This window comes from Limanda limanda, chromosome 11, assembly GCF_963576545.1.
Source record: "Limanda limanda chromosome 11, fLimLim1.1, whole genome shotgun sequence".
Lineage (NCBI taxonomy): Eukaryota > Metazoa > Chordata > Actinopteri > Pleuronectiformes > Pleuronectidae > Limanda > Limanda limanda.
In genome coordinates this window covers 3,834,161-3,848,779 of record NC_083646.1, presented here as the reverse complement: position 1 = coordinate 3,848,779, position 14,619 = coordinate 3,834,161, and the positions used below count along the sequence as shown (strand labels likewise).

The window sequence follows — 14,619 nt, the reverse complement described above, 5'->3', positions numbered from 1 at the left end:
CCGACACACGTGACGAGCCTGACAGTTCAATTAACCATCAATTATAAATGTTGTTATAATGTTTAGTGATAAAATCGACAACTGGTTAATATGCAGATGTCGGTGAATAATAATTAAATGAAAGCTACATATTCTTGAATATTCTCAAGTGTCTGTTTTTCCTCCACCTGCTCGAACACAAGGTTTTTATATATTCAGATTTTTAATTGCTGTAATGGAACAACAAACTAAAGTATGAATGAATCAGCTTTTCCACTCCGAGTCCTGCTGGACAATCACAATGTAAACTTAGTGATGTTCTCTGTTCCCTGTACGAAAGAGGAAGTGATCTGTGTTTCATGTATGATGTCAAAACAATAAGCACCTATACGTGTATTTGTACGTCTCCACCAACTGTTGCCAAGTTGCATTTACTTTAATGACTTTAAAGTCTTAAGGGAATTCACTTCAATACATTTTGTCGTGATTAGTACCTGAAATGTTGAGTTATGCTTTGCACCGAAAAATCAAATCATTTCATCCTTGAATTCTGAAATGTTGCCTTCACAAGTGTAGGATGGGCCTTAGGTCATAGTGTCCTTGACCTTTAACCTCCAAATTCCAATCAGCTCATCCTTGAGTCCAAGTGAGCAATTGAGCCAAATTTGAAAGGATTCTCTCGAGGCGTTGTTGAGATGTCGTGTTCACAAGAGCAACAATGATGGAAAACCCTAAAACCTGATGCCTCCGGCCACAGATGTGAACATAACAACGAACAAAGCTAAAGTTTATGTTTTTAATGGTTTAATAAATATCACACATGATGTTTGAGGTGAGAATGAAGTCCCAGGTTTTTATTGAAATGTCCTCTTCAGCTCTGCAGCAGCGCCTGAGCCTGCAGCTCTTCTCCTCAGACGATGTAACGTGACACCTGACATCATCTGCTTCAGAGACCTTCGTCCTCTGAGTGAAACCAGATGTGATTCCCCTACATGGAGACTAGACCCTCCTCCTCAGACCTGGAGCTCCCCTCCAACTTCCTCAAAATCCTGCTCATATAACCTCACACACTGACCCACTGTACAGCAGAGGAGCAGGACGTCAGACTCAGGACTTCACCAAACTCTCAGACTTTGAACTCAAGGTAAAGTTTACTGTTTATTATTGATCCTGATTTACTCTGTTTGTGCATTTGAGAGAACAACTACTGTGCTAACTTTAAAGCAACGTATCCATGAGCTGAACAGCAACAATACAGAACTAGGAACCAGTAACTTCCCAGTAAAAACCTCAGGTTTGACTCTTAACATTTATTCTCTTTAAATTCAGGCTCTGATAAATTCTCAAGTTCCCTTTTCCAGCTGTGAAAGAAATCAGTGTTGAGCAGACGAGGATAAGAGAAAGATATTTGACCCAGTTGCATCTCAATAGAAAGATTTTTGGGAGTCGGGGCTGCAGCTGTAACTCTGCTCAGTTAATGTTAATGTTCTGAAACAGACTGAAGTCCTCACCAGGAGAAACGTCACGACTCGTGCAGCACCAGGCACAAACCACTTCCTGCTAACTGTAAACCATATTTCATACAGATCATCAGACTGTGACATTTAAATCAAGAGATTCAGTTCAAATCATCTGAAAGTGAAGCTTTGCTCGATCAGGTCTTGGTGCTGGAAGCAGGAAACGTGAAGCAGCTCAACACACAAGTTAATAGAAAAACAAGATGTTTTCTGCTTTCAGTTCAGTTCAGCTTAACTCAGCAGAAAGGAAACTTTACTGGAAACAAAGTGAGAGGGAGAGCTGATGAATAACAGATGGCAGGAAACTGAGGGAGGGAAAGAAAAAGTTCAGACTGCAGCAAAACTTTGTTTTTGAAGTTGAGAGAATAAGTCACAGATGAGAGGAACTCTGAAAAACTGCAATAACTTATACATGTGTAAGTATGTATACATAGGAATCACTTTTTTCCAATTTAATTATATTTGAATTTAAATACTTGTCATTGACCTTGTTTTAACTTTACACACGACAGTAAAAGTTGAAACTTCACAAAACAATAAAAAAGTTATTTTAGATGAATTCTTCGTGCTCGGGCTTCAGATAGAAAATGTTCATTTTCTCCAGATGTGATCGTGTCTGTGCAGAAAATTCAAGAAAAGACAACTTCAGTAATTCCTCCAGACTTTTGTTTGAGTGGAAACTGTTCTCGCAGCAGCTGCAGATGTTTGTGCTGAGTCACTCTGAAAGCAGTTTCTCCAGAATCAGCTGTTTGAAGGTTTCGATAGAAATATACGAGCAACACTAACAATAAACCACCCGACAGAAACACACGTACTTTAAAGTTAATGTGAACATTTAATAAATGGTTTATACTTTTTAAAATGCAATGAAGCAAACATCAGAAGCTTTTACAGCCGGCGTCAAAACAAAGCTCAGTGTTCATTTTTCAGTTTGAACCTGAGCCAACACCCGTCTGTAAGTATAGTGTGGCTGCAGGTAGTGTGTAGTAGGTGTACTGGGTTATGGTGTTGTGTTTGTAACATGAGATTGTGTGCGTTGCTGCTCCTGCAGGATGTTGTCGTGCGTGTGCGTGTTGCTGCTGGCGGCCTCGGCTCTGAGCCACCTGGACGAAGCCTTCCTGGACGCCCAGTGGGACGAGTGGAAGATCACACACCTGAGAGAATACAACGGCCTGGTCAGTGGGTTCTTTCCTTCCTGTTTGTGAAATGCAGAATGAAAAGGTTCAAAGACTGAGAAAAATGGAGGTGAAGATGAGAGAAGACTTAAAAGAAGAGGAAGTGTATAAAGTGTTAGAATCTTCAAGCCTGAAATGTGGCTCAAATATCCCAGAAACAAGCGTGGGCCTTAAATGATATAACCTTCAATTTAAATTCTTAAACATTTCACGTCAACATGTTGTGGGAAATATTAATATCTGAAACCACAAAGCTTCTTCCTCTCTTCTTCTTCTCCAATCTTCAACTTCTGTTCCTCAGTGATATGAATGTGAGTGTACCGCTGCATGAGTGACAGCGGAAAGGAAAGATCGGAGACTAAGCAGCATGTGGTGAATCATAAACTGCATGAATCTGTGGTGAAGCCTCATATTTCAATACCGACATGAAACACATGTACAGAATATATGGTTATTTTACCAAAACGTTTGTTTTTCAAACTTCTGATGCAAATTCCTGAAGATATAAAAAGTTCTTTAAAGTTCATTCAACATTTAGGAATGTTTAGCGACAGAGAATCAGCAGAAGTAAACCAAGAGGATTTAGAAAGAGTTTCATTCCAGCTGCTCGCTCTGTTCAGGGAGCATTTCTCTTCTGCTCCGGTCTCCTGTCTCCAGTCGAGCTCGGTTTGTCCTCTTGTCTCTCTGTGCTCCAGCGAGTCGCTCTGTGAGGACGTCTCTGTGAGGACGTCTCTGTGAGGACGTCTCTGTGAGGACGTCTCTGTGAGGACGTCTCTGTGAGGACGTCTCTGTGAGGACGTCTCTGTGAGGACGTCTCTGTGAGGACGTCTCTGTGTTTGACTCACTGTCTGTCTGCGTCTGACTCAGTTTTGCAGCCGCTCACTCCAGAGTGAGTCCGCTCTGTGTCTGCTGGATATTCACTCGGCTGAAAACACAGCACAGCTCTTGGAAAATTTCAAATTACAATCTTCATTATCTCAAGGCTTTAAAAAGCATTGAAGAACAAACAGCTTCTACAAAGAGCAGCGCTGAAGACTGTGGAGAGAAAAACCTCCTCATCATAGAAACCTCTGGGACCAGAAATCTGCCTTGACCAGTTGAACGGAGAACTCAAAATTAATAATAATGAAAGTTCAATGACCAGTGCTGTATTTTAACTCTCAGTTTGAAACCTGTGGTGATGCTGGTCACATGTTCTCTCTCTGAAACTGTGACCTGCAGTGAAGCTTGAATATGAAACTTCTCCGTCCTGGTGACTGTGGGTTAGTTTGTCTCGAATGACGAAACCTCCCTCGAGCAAATTAAACAAATAAACAGGAACTTCAGTTTGCAGCCTTTTGGAAATGAACCTGTCTGAGTTACTGGCTGAGGACTGGGAGGACTGGGAGGACGTCGTGCTGTCAATTCTCATTGTGCTCGTCCTGCTTTACTTTTACTTCTGTTCTGTTACTCCATCTGTCTCGCTTCCACTTTGAGCCAAAACACAGAAGTAGAGCGAGCGGTGCTCCTCCCTCGGCATGTGACAGCACTCGGGCTGAAGAGAACGTGAAGATTCACTCTTATGCACAACTTCTACTCGTGGGACGATGCAGCAGCAGCTCAGATTTCAGTTCCATCAGAGAGAAGCTTCCTGTCTCGTCAACAGAAAATCAAACATCAGGTGAATCTCAAACTGTGGAGCGCTTCTCCAGATGTATTCTGGATCTGATAGATGTTCTGTCAGTGCAGCCGTCACCAGATGTCCCACATTTCAGTGGAACGGAGGAATTTCCTCTTCCTCTTCCTCTTCCTCTTCCTCTTCCTCTTCCTCTTCCTCTTCCTCTTCATGTGTTTTCCTTCCTGTCTGTGAAAAAGGAAACAAACACAGTTTAGCTGGTGTTAAACATCTGCTTTCTCCGCCTCCAGCCAGAGGTCAGCGCTCCACGGCTGCAGTGTGTGTGTGTGTGTGTGTGTGTGTGTGTGTGTGTGTGTGTGTGTGTGTGTGTGTGTGTGTGTGCACTCTATCCACAGCGCAGTTTGTGTGGACGTGCACTCACTCATTTGAACGTGTGTGTGCGTTCACATGCTCACGATGTGTGGTTGCAGTCAGCAGAACAGATTCTGCTTTAGCTCTCTTTCTCTGTCCTGGTGATTTTAATCACTCTCTCTCCATCGGTTCCTCACGGTAATAGAATCTGTCTTGGTGCACAATTTGCATTTTCCATTAGCGAGAGTGAAATAAGACAGAAACAATGATCGAAGTCTCTCCAGTGGGTTTTAAGACCATGGATGTGAAGCTCGGGTGTTTTTCAGGGAACCAACCAACCAAGCAATTGACTCAATTAAATCCTACATTGAGACTTTAAGCAGCACTGACATCATGTGAATGTAGTTTAACTGCAGTTCAGTCTTTGACTGGATGTAAAAATTCTGTCATAGACAATAATTGCTTTGGACAGTCGTGTTGCAGTAACTACACAAGCAGCTCGAGGGAAACCTGGTAACCTGCACCAGTTTAACTGTCCCAGTTAATGAAGTGGGGCACTCACACAGCTTCCTCGTCTTTTTTTCACTAATTAAAATGTAAATTTGCCCTATTTGTCCAGATTGAGGTGTTGGTGCAGGAGTTAAATAAAACTTCAGTTTGACTGGAGGAGAATATTCGCTGGTATTTCACGGCCTCTTTATGAAGCCAGGACTTTGTTATATCCAAAAGAAATGCAGACTTCAGTACGTCTTCATGATCCCATAATCCTCTGGTGTTTAATGATGCCTTCAGGTGAATCTGTCAACTTGTAAATTTGGAATTATTCTGACATCACTTCATATTTATTTCAGATCTTGTTTTGTATTTCGCTGCATCAGAAGAATACAAATCTAAAGCTTCTCAAACAGAGGTCCTTGATCTCTGGAGGTGTGAAGAACACAAACATTTATTTTGCTTTTGTGTGTGTGTGTCAGGACGAGGAGGGGATCCGCAGGGCCGTCTGGGACAAGAACATGCGAATGATCGCAGCCCACAACGAGGAGGCAGCGCTGGGAATGCACTCGTACGAGATGGGGATGAACCACCTGGGAGACATGGTGAGTACGATTCTGATCCATGTGGAGAAAAGGTTCAAGTTGTAACGACTCCTCAGGACGTCTGTGTCTGGCCTCATCCGTCCCCTTTGAAAAACCTCATCCCACACCCATCTGACTTTAAAAACAAACATGTCCCACAGACACAACTCATGCATCTCACCAGTTCCAGAACAAAACCAGTCTCCACTGGTCTGGGTTGTTCTCCATGATATCAGTGGCTCAGTGCAGCTGCTGTGGAGCCTCCACATCTGTCTCAGGTTAATCAAGTAAGAAAGAAGTATAATAATAAAGCCTGTGTGAGCTATTAACATATAACTAATCATTGTTTTTATTATAGATTTACATGCTCTGTGTTCTCTGTGAGGAAATCGCCGTAAAAATTTTCTTTTGTTTCCTCCTCCCTCCAGAGATTCACTTTATGACACAAGATAAGATAAGATAATTTGAGCCAAATAAACAGAGAAATATAACGGTAGCAATAAAATATACTATGTAAACAAGCTGCATGTAACATATTTGCACACGGACAGATGTTGAAACTGCACTCGTTTCAGAACAAACAAGAAAAAAAACGTTTATTCGTACAGAACAAGTCAATTCAAAGTGTTTTACATAAAACGTTACAGGCGTCAGGATAAATTGTCAAAGTGACATAAGACAAAACAAAGAAGAAGCATTAAAAACGTTTCAAATAGAATCAAAGACAAATTTGTAATTATTTGATTTAGTAAAAATCTTTGGTATTAATTTTAAAGAACTGATGAAACTATCAATAATTAAAAGATTATTGCTGATTGATTTCCTGTTGATCTGTAGATTCAGCTTCAGTCTCGCTGTCGGAACTGAGACCTGAAGATCGTTAGCAGCTCTAACAAGTGATAACTGGTCCGTCTGCAAACATCCTCCATTAGCTTCACATCGTCTCACACCAGCGTCTCACACATCAAACTAAACGTGTCTCATCTCCAGGGACGTGTTCGGTAACAATCTGATCCTAATCTCAGATATTCACCTTTTCTCCTCCTCGGCTGCTGTCGACTCTGTTTCTCTTTCTTCTCATCGTGTTGCAGCTCGACGGGAAAAAACCCAAATATGAGCCGTGGTTAATGATCCTTTTCACGAGGAAGCTGTCAAACAAGCTCACGTTGTTTGGGCTCATTCCTCAGGCGTCAGAAACACAAACACACACGGCTGAGTTCTGGTTAAATGGAGGATTTCATGTTTGAGAACAGGTGGCTCGGAAAGGAAGGACGTGTTGAAGTGAAATGAGAGAAATGAACAGATGGTGGGAGTTTCTTCCATTAGTGACTATTGGTTTACAGAGCAACGTGTAATCAAAGCACCGGAGAACTTTAATAAAACTAAAACTTGTCGTAGCTTTTCTACTGTCCTTTTTGACATTTGCTAAATCACCACATTTCACTAAACTGAGTTAAACCCATTTCTTCATAAAATACATTTCATCCTCCGTCAGAATCAAATCCTCCGTCCTTCATATCGTCTCTGAATTGTTCTTGGATCTAAAAATAAATCCTCTCTCGTTCTTTCCCCCAAAAACATTTTCATCTCACGCGATTATTCCAGGAACGAGCAAAGTTTCAAACCATCTTTTGTGAGCGTAATATAACGCGTAACCTTCGACCTCTGGCGGCTCCTGTTGGTATAAACCTAGAGATTCGAACCTGCTGTTGCACAATATCTGAGTCTGATGAAAACATGACCTGTGTTCACGCAGACGTCAGAGGAAGTGGCCGAGAAGATGACCGGCCTGGTGGTCCCTCTGGAGCGCGAGCGCAGCTTCACCATGGCTCTGGACGACAAGGTGTCCAAACTCCCCAAATTTGTCGACTACCGCAAGAAGGGCATGGTGACCGCGGTGAAGAACCAGGTGAGACCGACAAGATCTTATCTAACATCCAGGGTTTAAAAAACTGTTGGATTTGGTTGTTTTTCTAGAGAAAAAACATTTTCATTTGATGTTAAAAGTCAAGATAACATTGTTTAAACTGAAAATGTGAAATGAGTTTATCCAATGTAACTACTGAGAAATACAATTTACAGAACAATAACCATATATATATATTATGAAACAAAGTTTATTTAACAAACAGGGAAGTGAAAGCTGCAGGTCTAAGAAATATGACCAAATTAACAAAGTAAGCTTTCGAGAAACCAGATCATGTGACGAAGGCGTTTTCGACCCTCGTCACCTCAGCAGGTCCAAGACAAATCACTGTGTCATCTGAGGAATCGAAAGTGAAACAGCCGCAGGTCAATAGAGGAAGTTTCGATTCCTGTAACTGAAATTAGTTACAGATTGAATTTCCTGTTGAGTTTGAGCATGTGATGATGTTTTTTAGGGGATTTGGGGAAAAAGTTTGTCTGATGGTTTGATGTAACGAGTCGTTAGTCGAGGAGTTCGAGCTGAGCAGGAAGTTCAGAGGCGGAAACATGTTGTCGTACATCTGTGCTTTGTGCTCACAGGCACGTTGTGTTATTATTAGACTCAAGCTCTAGTGTTAGTGTTGTTTAATTTGTACATTCTCTTAATTATCAGCATTTATAATTGTTCTTTCCTTTTTGTTTGAAAACTCAAACCTTGTGGGGAAAAAACTCTACACAATTATGTGTATTTTATGTGGTTTAATGTAGCATTCAAGTGTAAATAAATAATAACAACATCGATAACAACAATAATATTTATCATAACATGGTCACTTTGATGTGTAGTTTTTGTGTTTTTGATTAAATTGCATTATTAAGCAGAATAACTATGTAATATAAATTATGCTTTTCAACACTTTCTCAGGGAATGAATCCAATGACTATTATTATTGATAAAGTAATAATACAAATGATACAGTAAGTTTGATTAATTAAAATTTTAATAAAGTTACTAGCACAACTGTCAAATGAAAAATTACACATTTGCAAATTGATCAATTTGTGAGAACAGACTGAGATGAGAGTAACTGACGGAGTGTGAGGTTCAAGTGGACCCTGTCTCCCCCTGGTGTTCGACACACTGACCTGCAGGTATCGTCAGTGTGTTTGTTGAGTTGTGTCGTTGGAGTAAACGCTCACACCTCTGCAGTCATAGTCTGCCCTCTAGTGGAGAAACAAACATGCTGCATCTTCCCATCCTTCTTAGTTGTAAAGTATTTGTTTGAGGTGTTCAGTTGTTTCCTGCAGTTTCCTTTTGGTTTGTATTGTTTAGTGATATAGAAACAAACCTGGATTCTACAGACACAGTTCTCACATGTATATTCTCTATTCCCCCCCCCCCCCGCCCTCCTGACAGGGCTCCTGTGGCTCCTGCTGGGCCTTCAGCTCCTGTGGGGCCCTTGAGGGCCAGTTGGCCAAGCAGACGGGTCAGCTGGTGGACCTCAGTCCTCAGAACCTGGTGGACTGTGTCACAGAGAACAACGGCTGCGGAGGAGGATACATGACCAACGCCTTCAAGTACGTCCAGGAGAACGGAGGCATCGACTCGGAGGAGGCGTACCCGTACGTTGGAGAGGTGAGCGGGTCGCACGGACACACAGGACTGGTTTAATCCTCGTCCATTTCCTTTCCCAGTGAAAACAGAGAAACTAGAAACTAAAATTCTCTCTCCTCTCGCCTGCAGGACCAGTCGTGCAACTACAACTCCTCCGGAATGGCGGCTCAGTGCAAAGGCTTTAAGGAAGTGCCCGTGGGCGATGAGCACGCTCTGGCTGTGGCTCTGTTCAAAGTGGGTCCAGTGTCTGTCGGCATCGACGCCACACAGAGGGGCTTCCAGTTCTACCAGAGAGGTCAGAGATCCAATCACATGGCTGCTGACACACCATCAGCATATTACTTCAATTAAAATGGGCCTATTGTTTCTAAAGGGGCATTCAGCTGCAACATGACACGTCACCTCTAGATGTCACTATATCCTGCACAATGAACCTTTAACAACAAGTTCGGGGTCTTAGCAGATACATTTATTTAAAAAGTTGACTTTAAAGCAACACTCTGAGCTCAGGGTCTCTCCTCCTCCTGTGTGTCGTGTTCTCAGGTGTTTACTACGACCGCAACTGCAACAAAGACGACATCAATCACGCCGTGCTGGCGGTCGGCTACGGCATCAGCTCCAAGGGGAAGAAGTACTGGATCGTCAAGAACAGGTGGGAGGCGTCACCTGTCTGTCGGCAGCAGGCGGCTGGTCATGTGACCTGATGCTTCTGTCGACCACGTCCACGACAAACTGACAATGTAAAAACGCTGCTCGCCCCTCTCTCACTTCTCTCTCCTTCCTTCTCTGTCACAGCTGGAGCGACACCTGGGGCAACAAGGGCTACATCCTGATGGCGCGTAACCGTGACAACTTCTGCGGCATCGCCAACCTCGCCAGCTACCCCATCATGTGAGGGGGCGGAGCTCAGAGGAGGACGGAGGGGGACGAAGGGGCTTTGATTGGACCACGTGAAGACAGCTCCTCCCCAAATCTTAGTTACTAACTAAATTAAATTCTATCAACAAACGTGTTTTTCTAAATTTGAATTGGACTTTTCCTGAGTGAATCTCCTCTGGAATCAAACAGGAGTTAGATGTTTTGGACTCTTGGATTTCAGGCGTCTGTCGAAATGAGGACGTTTGGTTATCTTCAGTTATTTGAGGCACTTTAAAGCCCTGAGGTATTTTTCAGGTTTTATCTCCAGAGCAGCAGGCGTCAGAAAGAAACTCGACACAAACCTCCAGGGACGCGATGTTAGAAACTGTCCTCGGCCCCTCGTTCGATCCACAGGGAACAAACCGGGTTCACAGTGTTTGTCTGTGACTGTTCAGATTCTTTCAGTTTAATCAGTTTGTGAGGAGGAGACATTGCTGGGCGATGGAGGCTCCTCCTCTTCTCACCTTTCAAATCACTTTTAATGAAGTTTTTCTGTTCAGCACTTTTTTCCGATGATTAAACTGGAAACTGATGTTTTCTATGAACTTGAATAAAGGTTTAATTTTGAGATGGACTGTGTCGTGCAGTATTTATTGCAGCTAAGATGTCAGAAAATAGCCAGAAGTAGAAATTTAACTGGATCTTCAGAACGTAAACTAATGAATTAAACTTCTCAGTCTAGAGTGTGAACATTTGTTAAAGCTAACATGATTTATTACAAAAACGTGAAACACGAAATTGCTGTAACTTCAGTGTTCAAAATAAATTGTTTAACAGCATAGATGTTGTTTTAATCAATAAAATAAAACCATAACCAACAGGTTGACATGAAGCTGTTTCCTGTACGTAATTCGGACAGAATCAACCTCCATGACTCTGTTGATTTTTACATTTTATACATCTGTTATTAAATAAGAGAAATAAATAAGACACACTCTGGACTCAGAAGTTTAGCTGATTTCTTCGTAGAATATAAATCCAGAACAATTTCTCTGCACAGGAGAGTTGTGCAGAGAAATTAAACCTAAACCTAAAACCTTCTAACTTGAGAACAACAGATATTCTGTACAACATATTCTCGAAATTACACTTATCAAAAAGAATAAATACACATAAATATATATATATATATATATATATATATATATTGATTTACTCACAAGAACAAGAAAGAAAATCACAAAGATTATTGAAAAGAAGACAAAAAATAACAATACAGGACTCTTTCGAGGCCCTGTAATTGGAATGAGTTCACTTGAAATCCTTTAACGAGGATCCATTGGAGGGAAAGTCTGCTGCCAACCGGCACTGATATTGTTACATGGACATAAACCCGATCATAGAGACCTTCAATTGAAGATCTCATGACGAGCCCAACGACAGTTGGGCTAGCCGCCACCTGCGCCACGTACCATCTCCTGCCTGAGATGTCCTACAGACAGACAGACAGACAGACAGACAGACAGACAGGCAGACAGACAGGCAGGCAGGCAGGCAGACAGACAGACAGACAGACAGACAGACAGACAGACAGACAGACAGACAGACAGACAGGCAGACAGACAGGCAGGCAGGCAGGCAGACAGGCAGACAGACAGGCAGGCAGAGAATTTAAAGGCAGTTTTACTGTTCTACAAATTAGACAAGTTCACTAGTTTTGTTTCATTTAAAATCGTAATAATTGAAATGAAAGGTAGGTATTAAGTTGAGCTACGTGAGGTGTATATTGTGGTATATTATAATGCTGCTTATACTTCAACTCTGTCAGAAAACAGTAAACAAAAATGTGTGTGTACTGTGTTGTCAGCTTTATAGAGATTATGTAAGTCACTCTTGATTATTATGCACAAAATTGATTTATCTCATTTACAAAATTTGCAGCATAATGCCAAGAAAAGACAGACTCCAAAAGCAGAAGGACAGGGAACTGCAGCAAGCAGCTCAGGGTAGCAGCTCTCTGTTATATTGGATCAGGCCATCAACTAGTAAAACAAATGAGGGAGACTCAGTAAGTTTTTATTTATTTATTATTATTATTTTTAATTTCATAAATAATTTTGGCGATGGGTGCCCTTTTTTTTTTGGTTGGAGCACCTGCCCCCCAAAATGTCTGTGCACGTGCCTGCCTAACCCTAACCCTAACCCTAAGGGGAACCACGGGGTGTGGATTGTGGGCTACGGTTCTGAGAGCGGGCAGGACTACTGGCTGGTGAAGAACAGGTGAGACCGAGTAGAAGGCAACAGAAATGACTAGCCCAACAACAATGGCAAAAAACGTGGACAACTACCAAACGACATTTTAAACCACGACAAACATGCCCAAAATATGTTTCAGGGTTCCTATGGTCATGAAAAACCTGGAAAAGTACATTTAAGTTTCTTTGGATATGTTAAAACAAAACACGTAAATGAGGATTTGTCTGCACGACATCTGGATATATGTTCATCAAACCGCGGTAATTCCAGCTCCACTTGCCTATCTTAAAGTTGCTGCAGTTAAAAAGCAAGGAGTTGGATCTCGGGATTGAGGTCTGCTGTGTTGGACAGCAGACTGGACAACCACTGGAGGATGTGGAAGGAGCATCACGGGAAGTCGTATCCAGATGAGGCGATTCCTCTTTGTTAAAAAAGCTCGGTCACAGATTTTACTCGTGACTGGAAATCAAATCAGTGTGTTTGCAGATTTGTAAAATCCATATTTATCACGAAGTGGTTCACGGTTGGGGTATCAATAGTTTAGACAACCTTAGTGCTTGGTTTCTCCTGTAAGAAATGACTTAATCTAACTCCAAAAGTTTAGCATTCAAAAGCTAAACGGTATGCCGAGCCGCTCTTCTGGATACATCAACCGGATGTATTTTCCACTCTGACCACTAGATGGCGGAGTGCTTCCAATACCTTCCTTGACAGGTATAAAGTTTGCTGTCAACTGTCATTAATCGGATCATTCCCGTTTCCGTCTCCCCACAGAACCAAAGACATCGCGAAATGACATAAGCATAACTGGGAAAATAACACTGCTATAACTATCCTGTTTTAGCTAAAGCTTTTTGTTAAGGATTGACCCTAGGGGCTAGTTTGTTAGCATGCTAATGCCGATTACTGTAATTGTGTTGAGACTATGTGCTTATAGGAGAGCTTGCGGTGACGAGGCAGTATTTCACTTATAGTGAGTGTCACTGGCCTGTATTGATTTGAGCTGGATTTCGCTTGTTTATGTGTATTACAACGTTATATGCAACTATTACTAGACTAAAAGCCGAATTTCCTTCTCTATAAACCTCTGCAACCTCGCCTAATTGCTGGCAGTTAATGCCCGTTGAGAGGATGCGAGTTCGGCGTTCGCGCGACACCAACTGGCAATAACGGGCAGAAACATTTACATTTACGCCTCAGGCCAAATCCGTGTCATGGACGCTGTGTGAATCAGTTTGATCTCCTCACTTCAGGTTCAGCAATGCTGCTACAGCCCCTCCTACCGCGCCGCCACCTGCGCCACGTACCATCTCCTGCCTGAAGACGAAGAGGACCTTCTAAAGGAAGCGGTCGCCAAAAATGGGCACATCGCCGTGGTGATCAACGCCACGAGGCCCGGGTTAGTGACCCCTGTCAATCAATCAATCAAGTTTTATTTGTATAGCCCACATTCACAAATCACAATTCGTCTCATAGGGCTTTAACATGGTGTGACATCCTCTGTCCTTAACCCTCAACAAGAGTCAGGAAAAACTACTAAAAACCTTTTTTAACAGGTAAAAATATGTAGAAACCTACTTATTCAAAATGGTTCAAAATGGTTAGGGTTAGGGCAATACGCCACGGCCAGTTTTATTTAGTCTAGTTTGGAGGTTTAGGCAAGGGTCCATAGTGTTTACAGTTAGGGCAAAAGTCTAAGGTTAGGTTTAGTGGGAGAGGCTGTGTGACCTAGGTTTAGGCAATAGTAGAGTAGGTTTAGGTTTAGGCTCGGGTAGAAAATGGTTAGGATTAGGGCAACATCGTCTCCTTTGGCGAAGGATGAACCTTCGCCGGACCTCAATGTTAGGTTAGACATAAATATTCCTTTGATCTATGACCACTGTCACTGCAAGAGTGGAGTTGTTTGTTTACGGCTCAGCATCAAAGGATTCATGGTCCATGTATGTCCGCGATACAGAACATCATGTTTCACTTTCAAGGCTAGCAGGCTAGCCACTACTCTACGTCGGGAGGGAACCAAACCACGAGTTCGCTTTTAACACAACATCGTTGGGCACCTGGTGGTTAGTGAGTGTCTCCTAATGGCCATCGTCGGTGTGTTGTTAGCGTGAACCGGATACAGCTCACTTTGAAACAAGGGTCAAAGCTAAATGCTGAACACGTTGTGTGGCCACTCGTCTTTGTCAGACAGCGGGTGAACCGTTAGCAAGTGGGTCGCTCGGTCAGGAAATGCTGTCTGGGCCCTTTCAGCCCCGCTGATCTCCCCCCCAGG

General features: G+C 42.5%; 1 protein-coding gene across 2 annotated transcripts; it reads left to right on the top strand.

Moving 5' to 3' along the window:
- Positions 1-1,061: 1,061 nt before the first annotated feature.
- On the top strand, positions 1,062-10,719 carry ctsk (cathepsin K). Of its 2 annotated transcripts, none has more exons than XM_061081882.1 (8): positions 1,062-1,123; positions 2,548-2,671; positions 5,612-5,734; positions 7,470-7,622; positions 9,036-9,254; positions 9,363-9,528; positions 9,777-9,885; positions 10,029-10,719. In XM_061081882.1, exons 2-8 carry the CDS (start codon positions 2,549-2,551, stop codon positions 10,126-10,128), a joined length of 993 nt encoding a protein of 330 aa, XP_060937865.1. In that variant the 5' UTR covers positions 1,062-1,123; position 2,548; the 3' UTR covers positions 10,129-10,719. The 2 variants fall into 2 exon arrangements, with proteins under 2 accessions (XP_060937865.1, XP_060937864.1); XM_061081881.1 differs by lacking the exon at positions 1,062-1,123 and adding an exon at positions 1,849-1,912.
- The last annotated feature ends 3,900 nt before the right edge of the window (positions 10,720-14,619 follow it).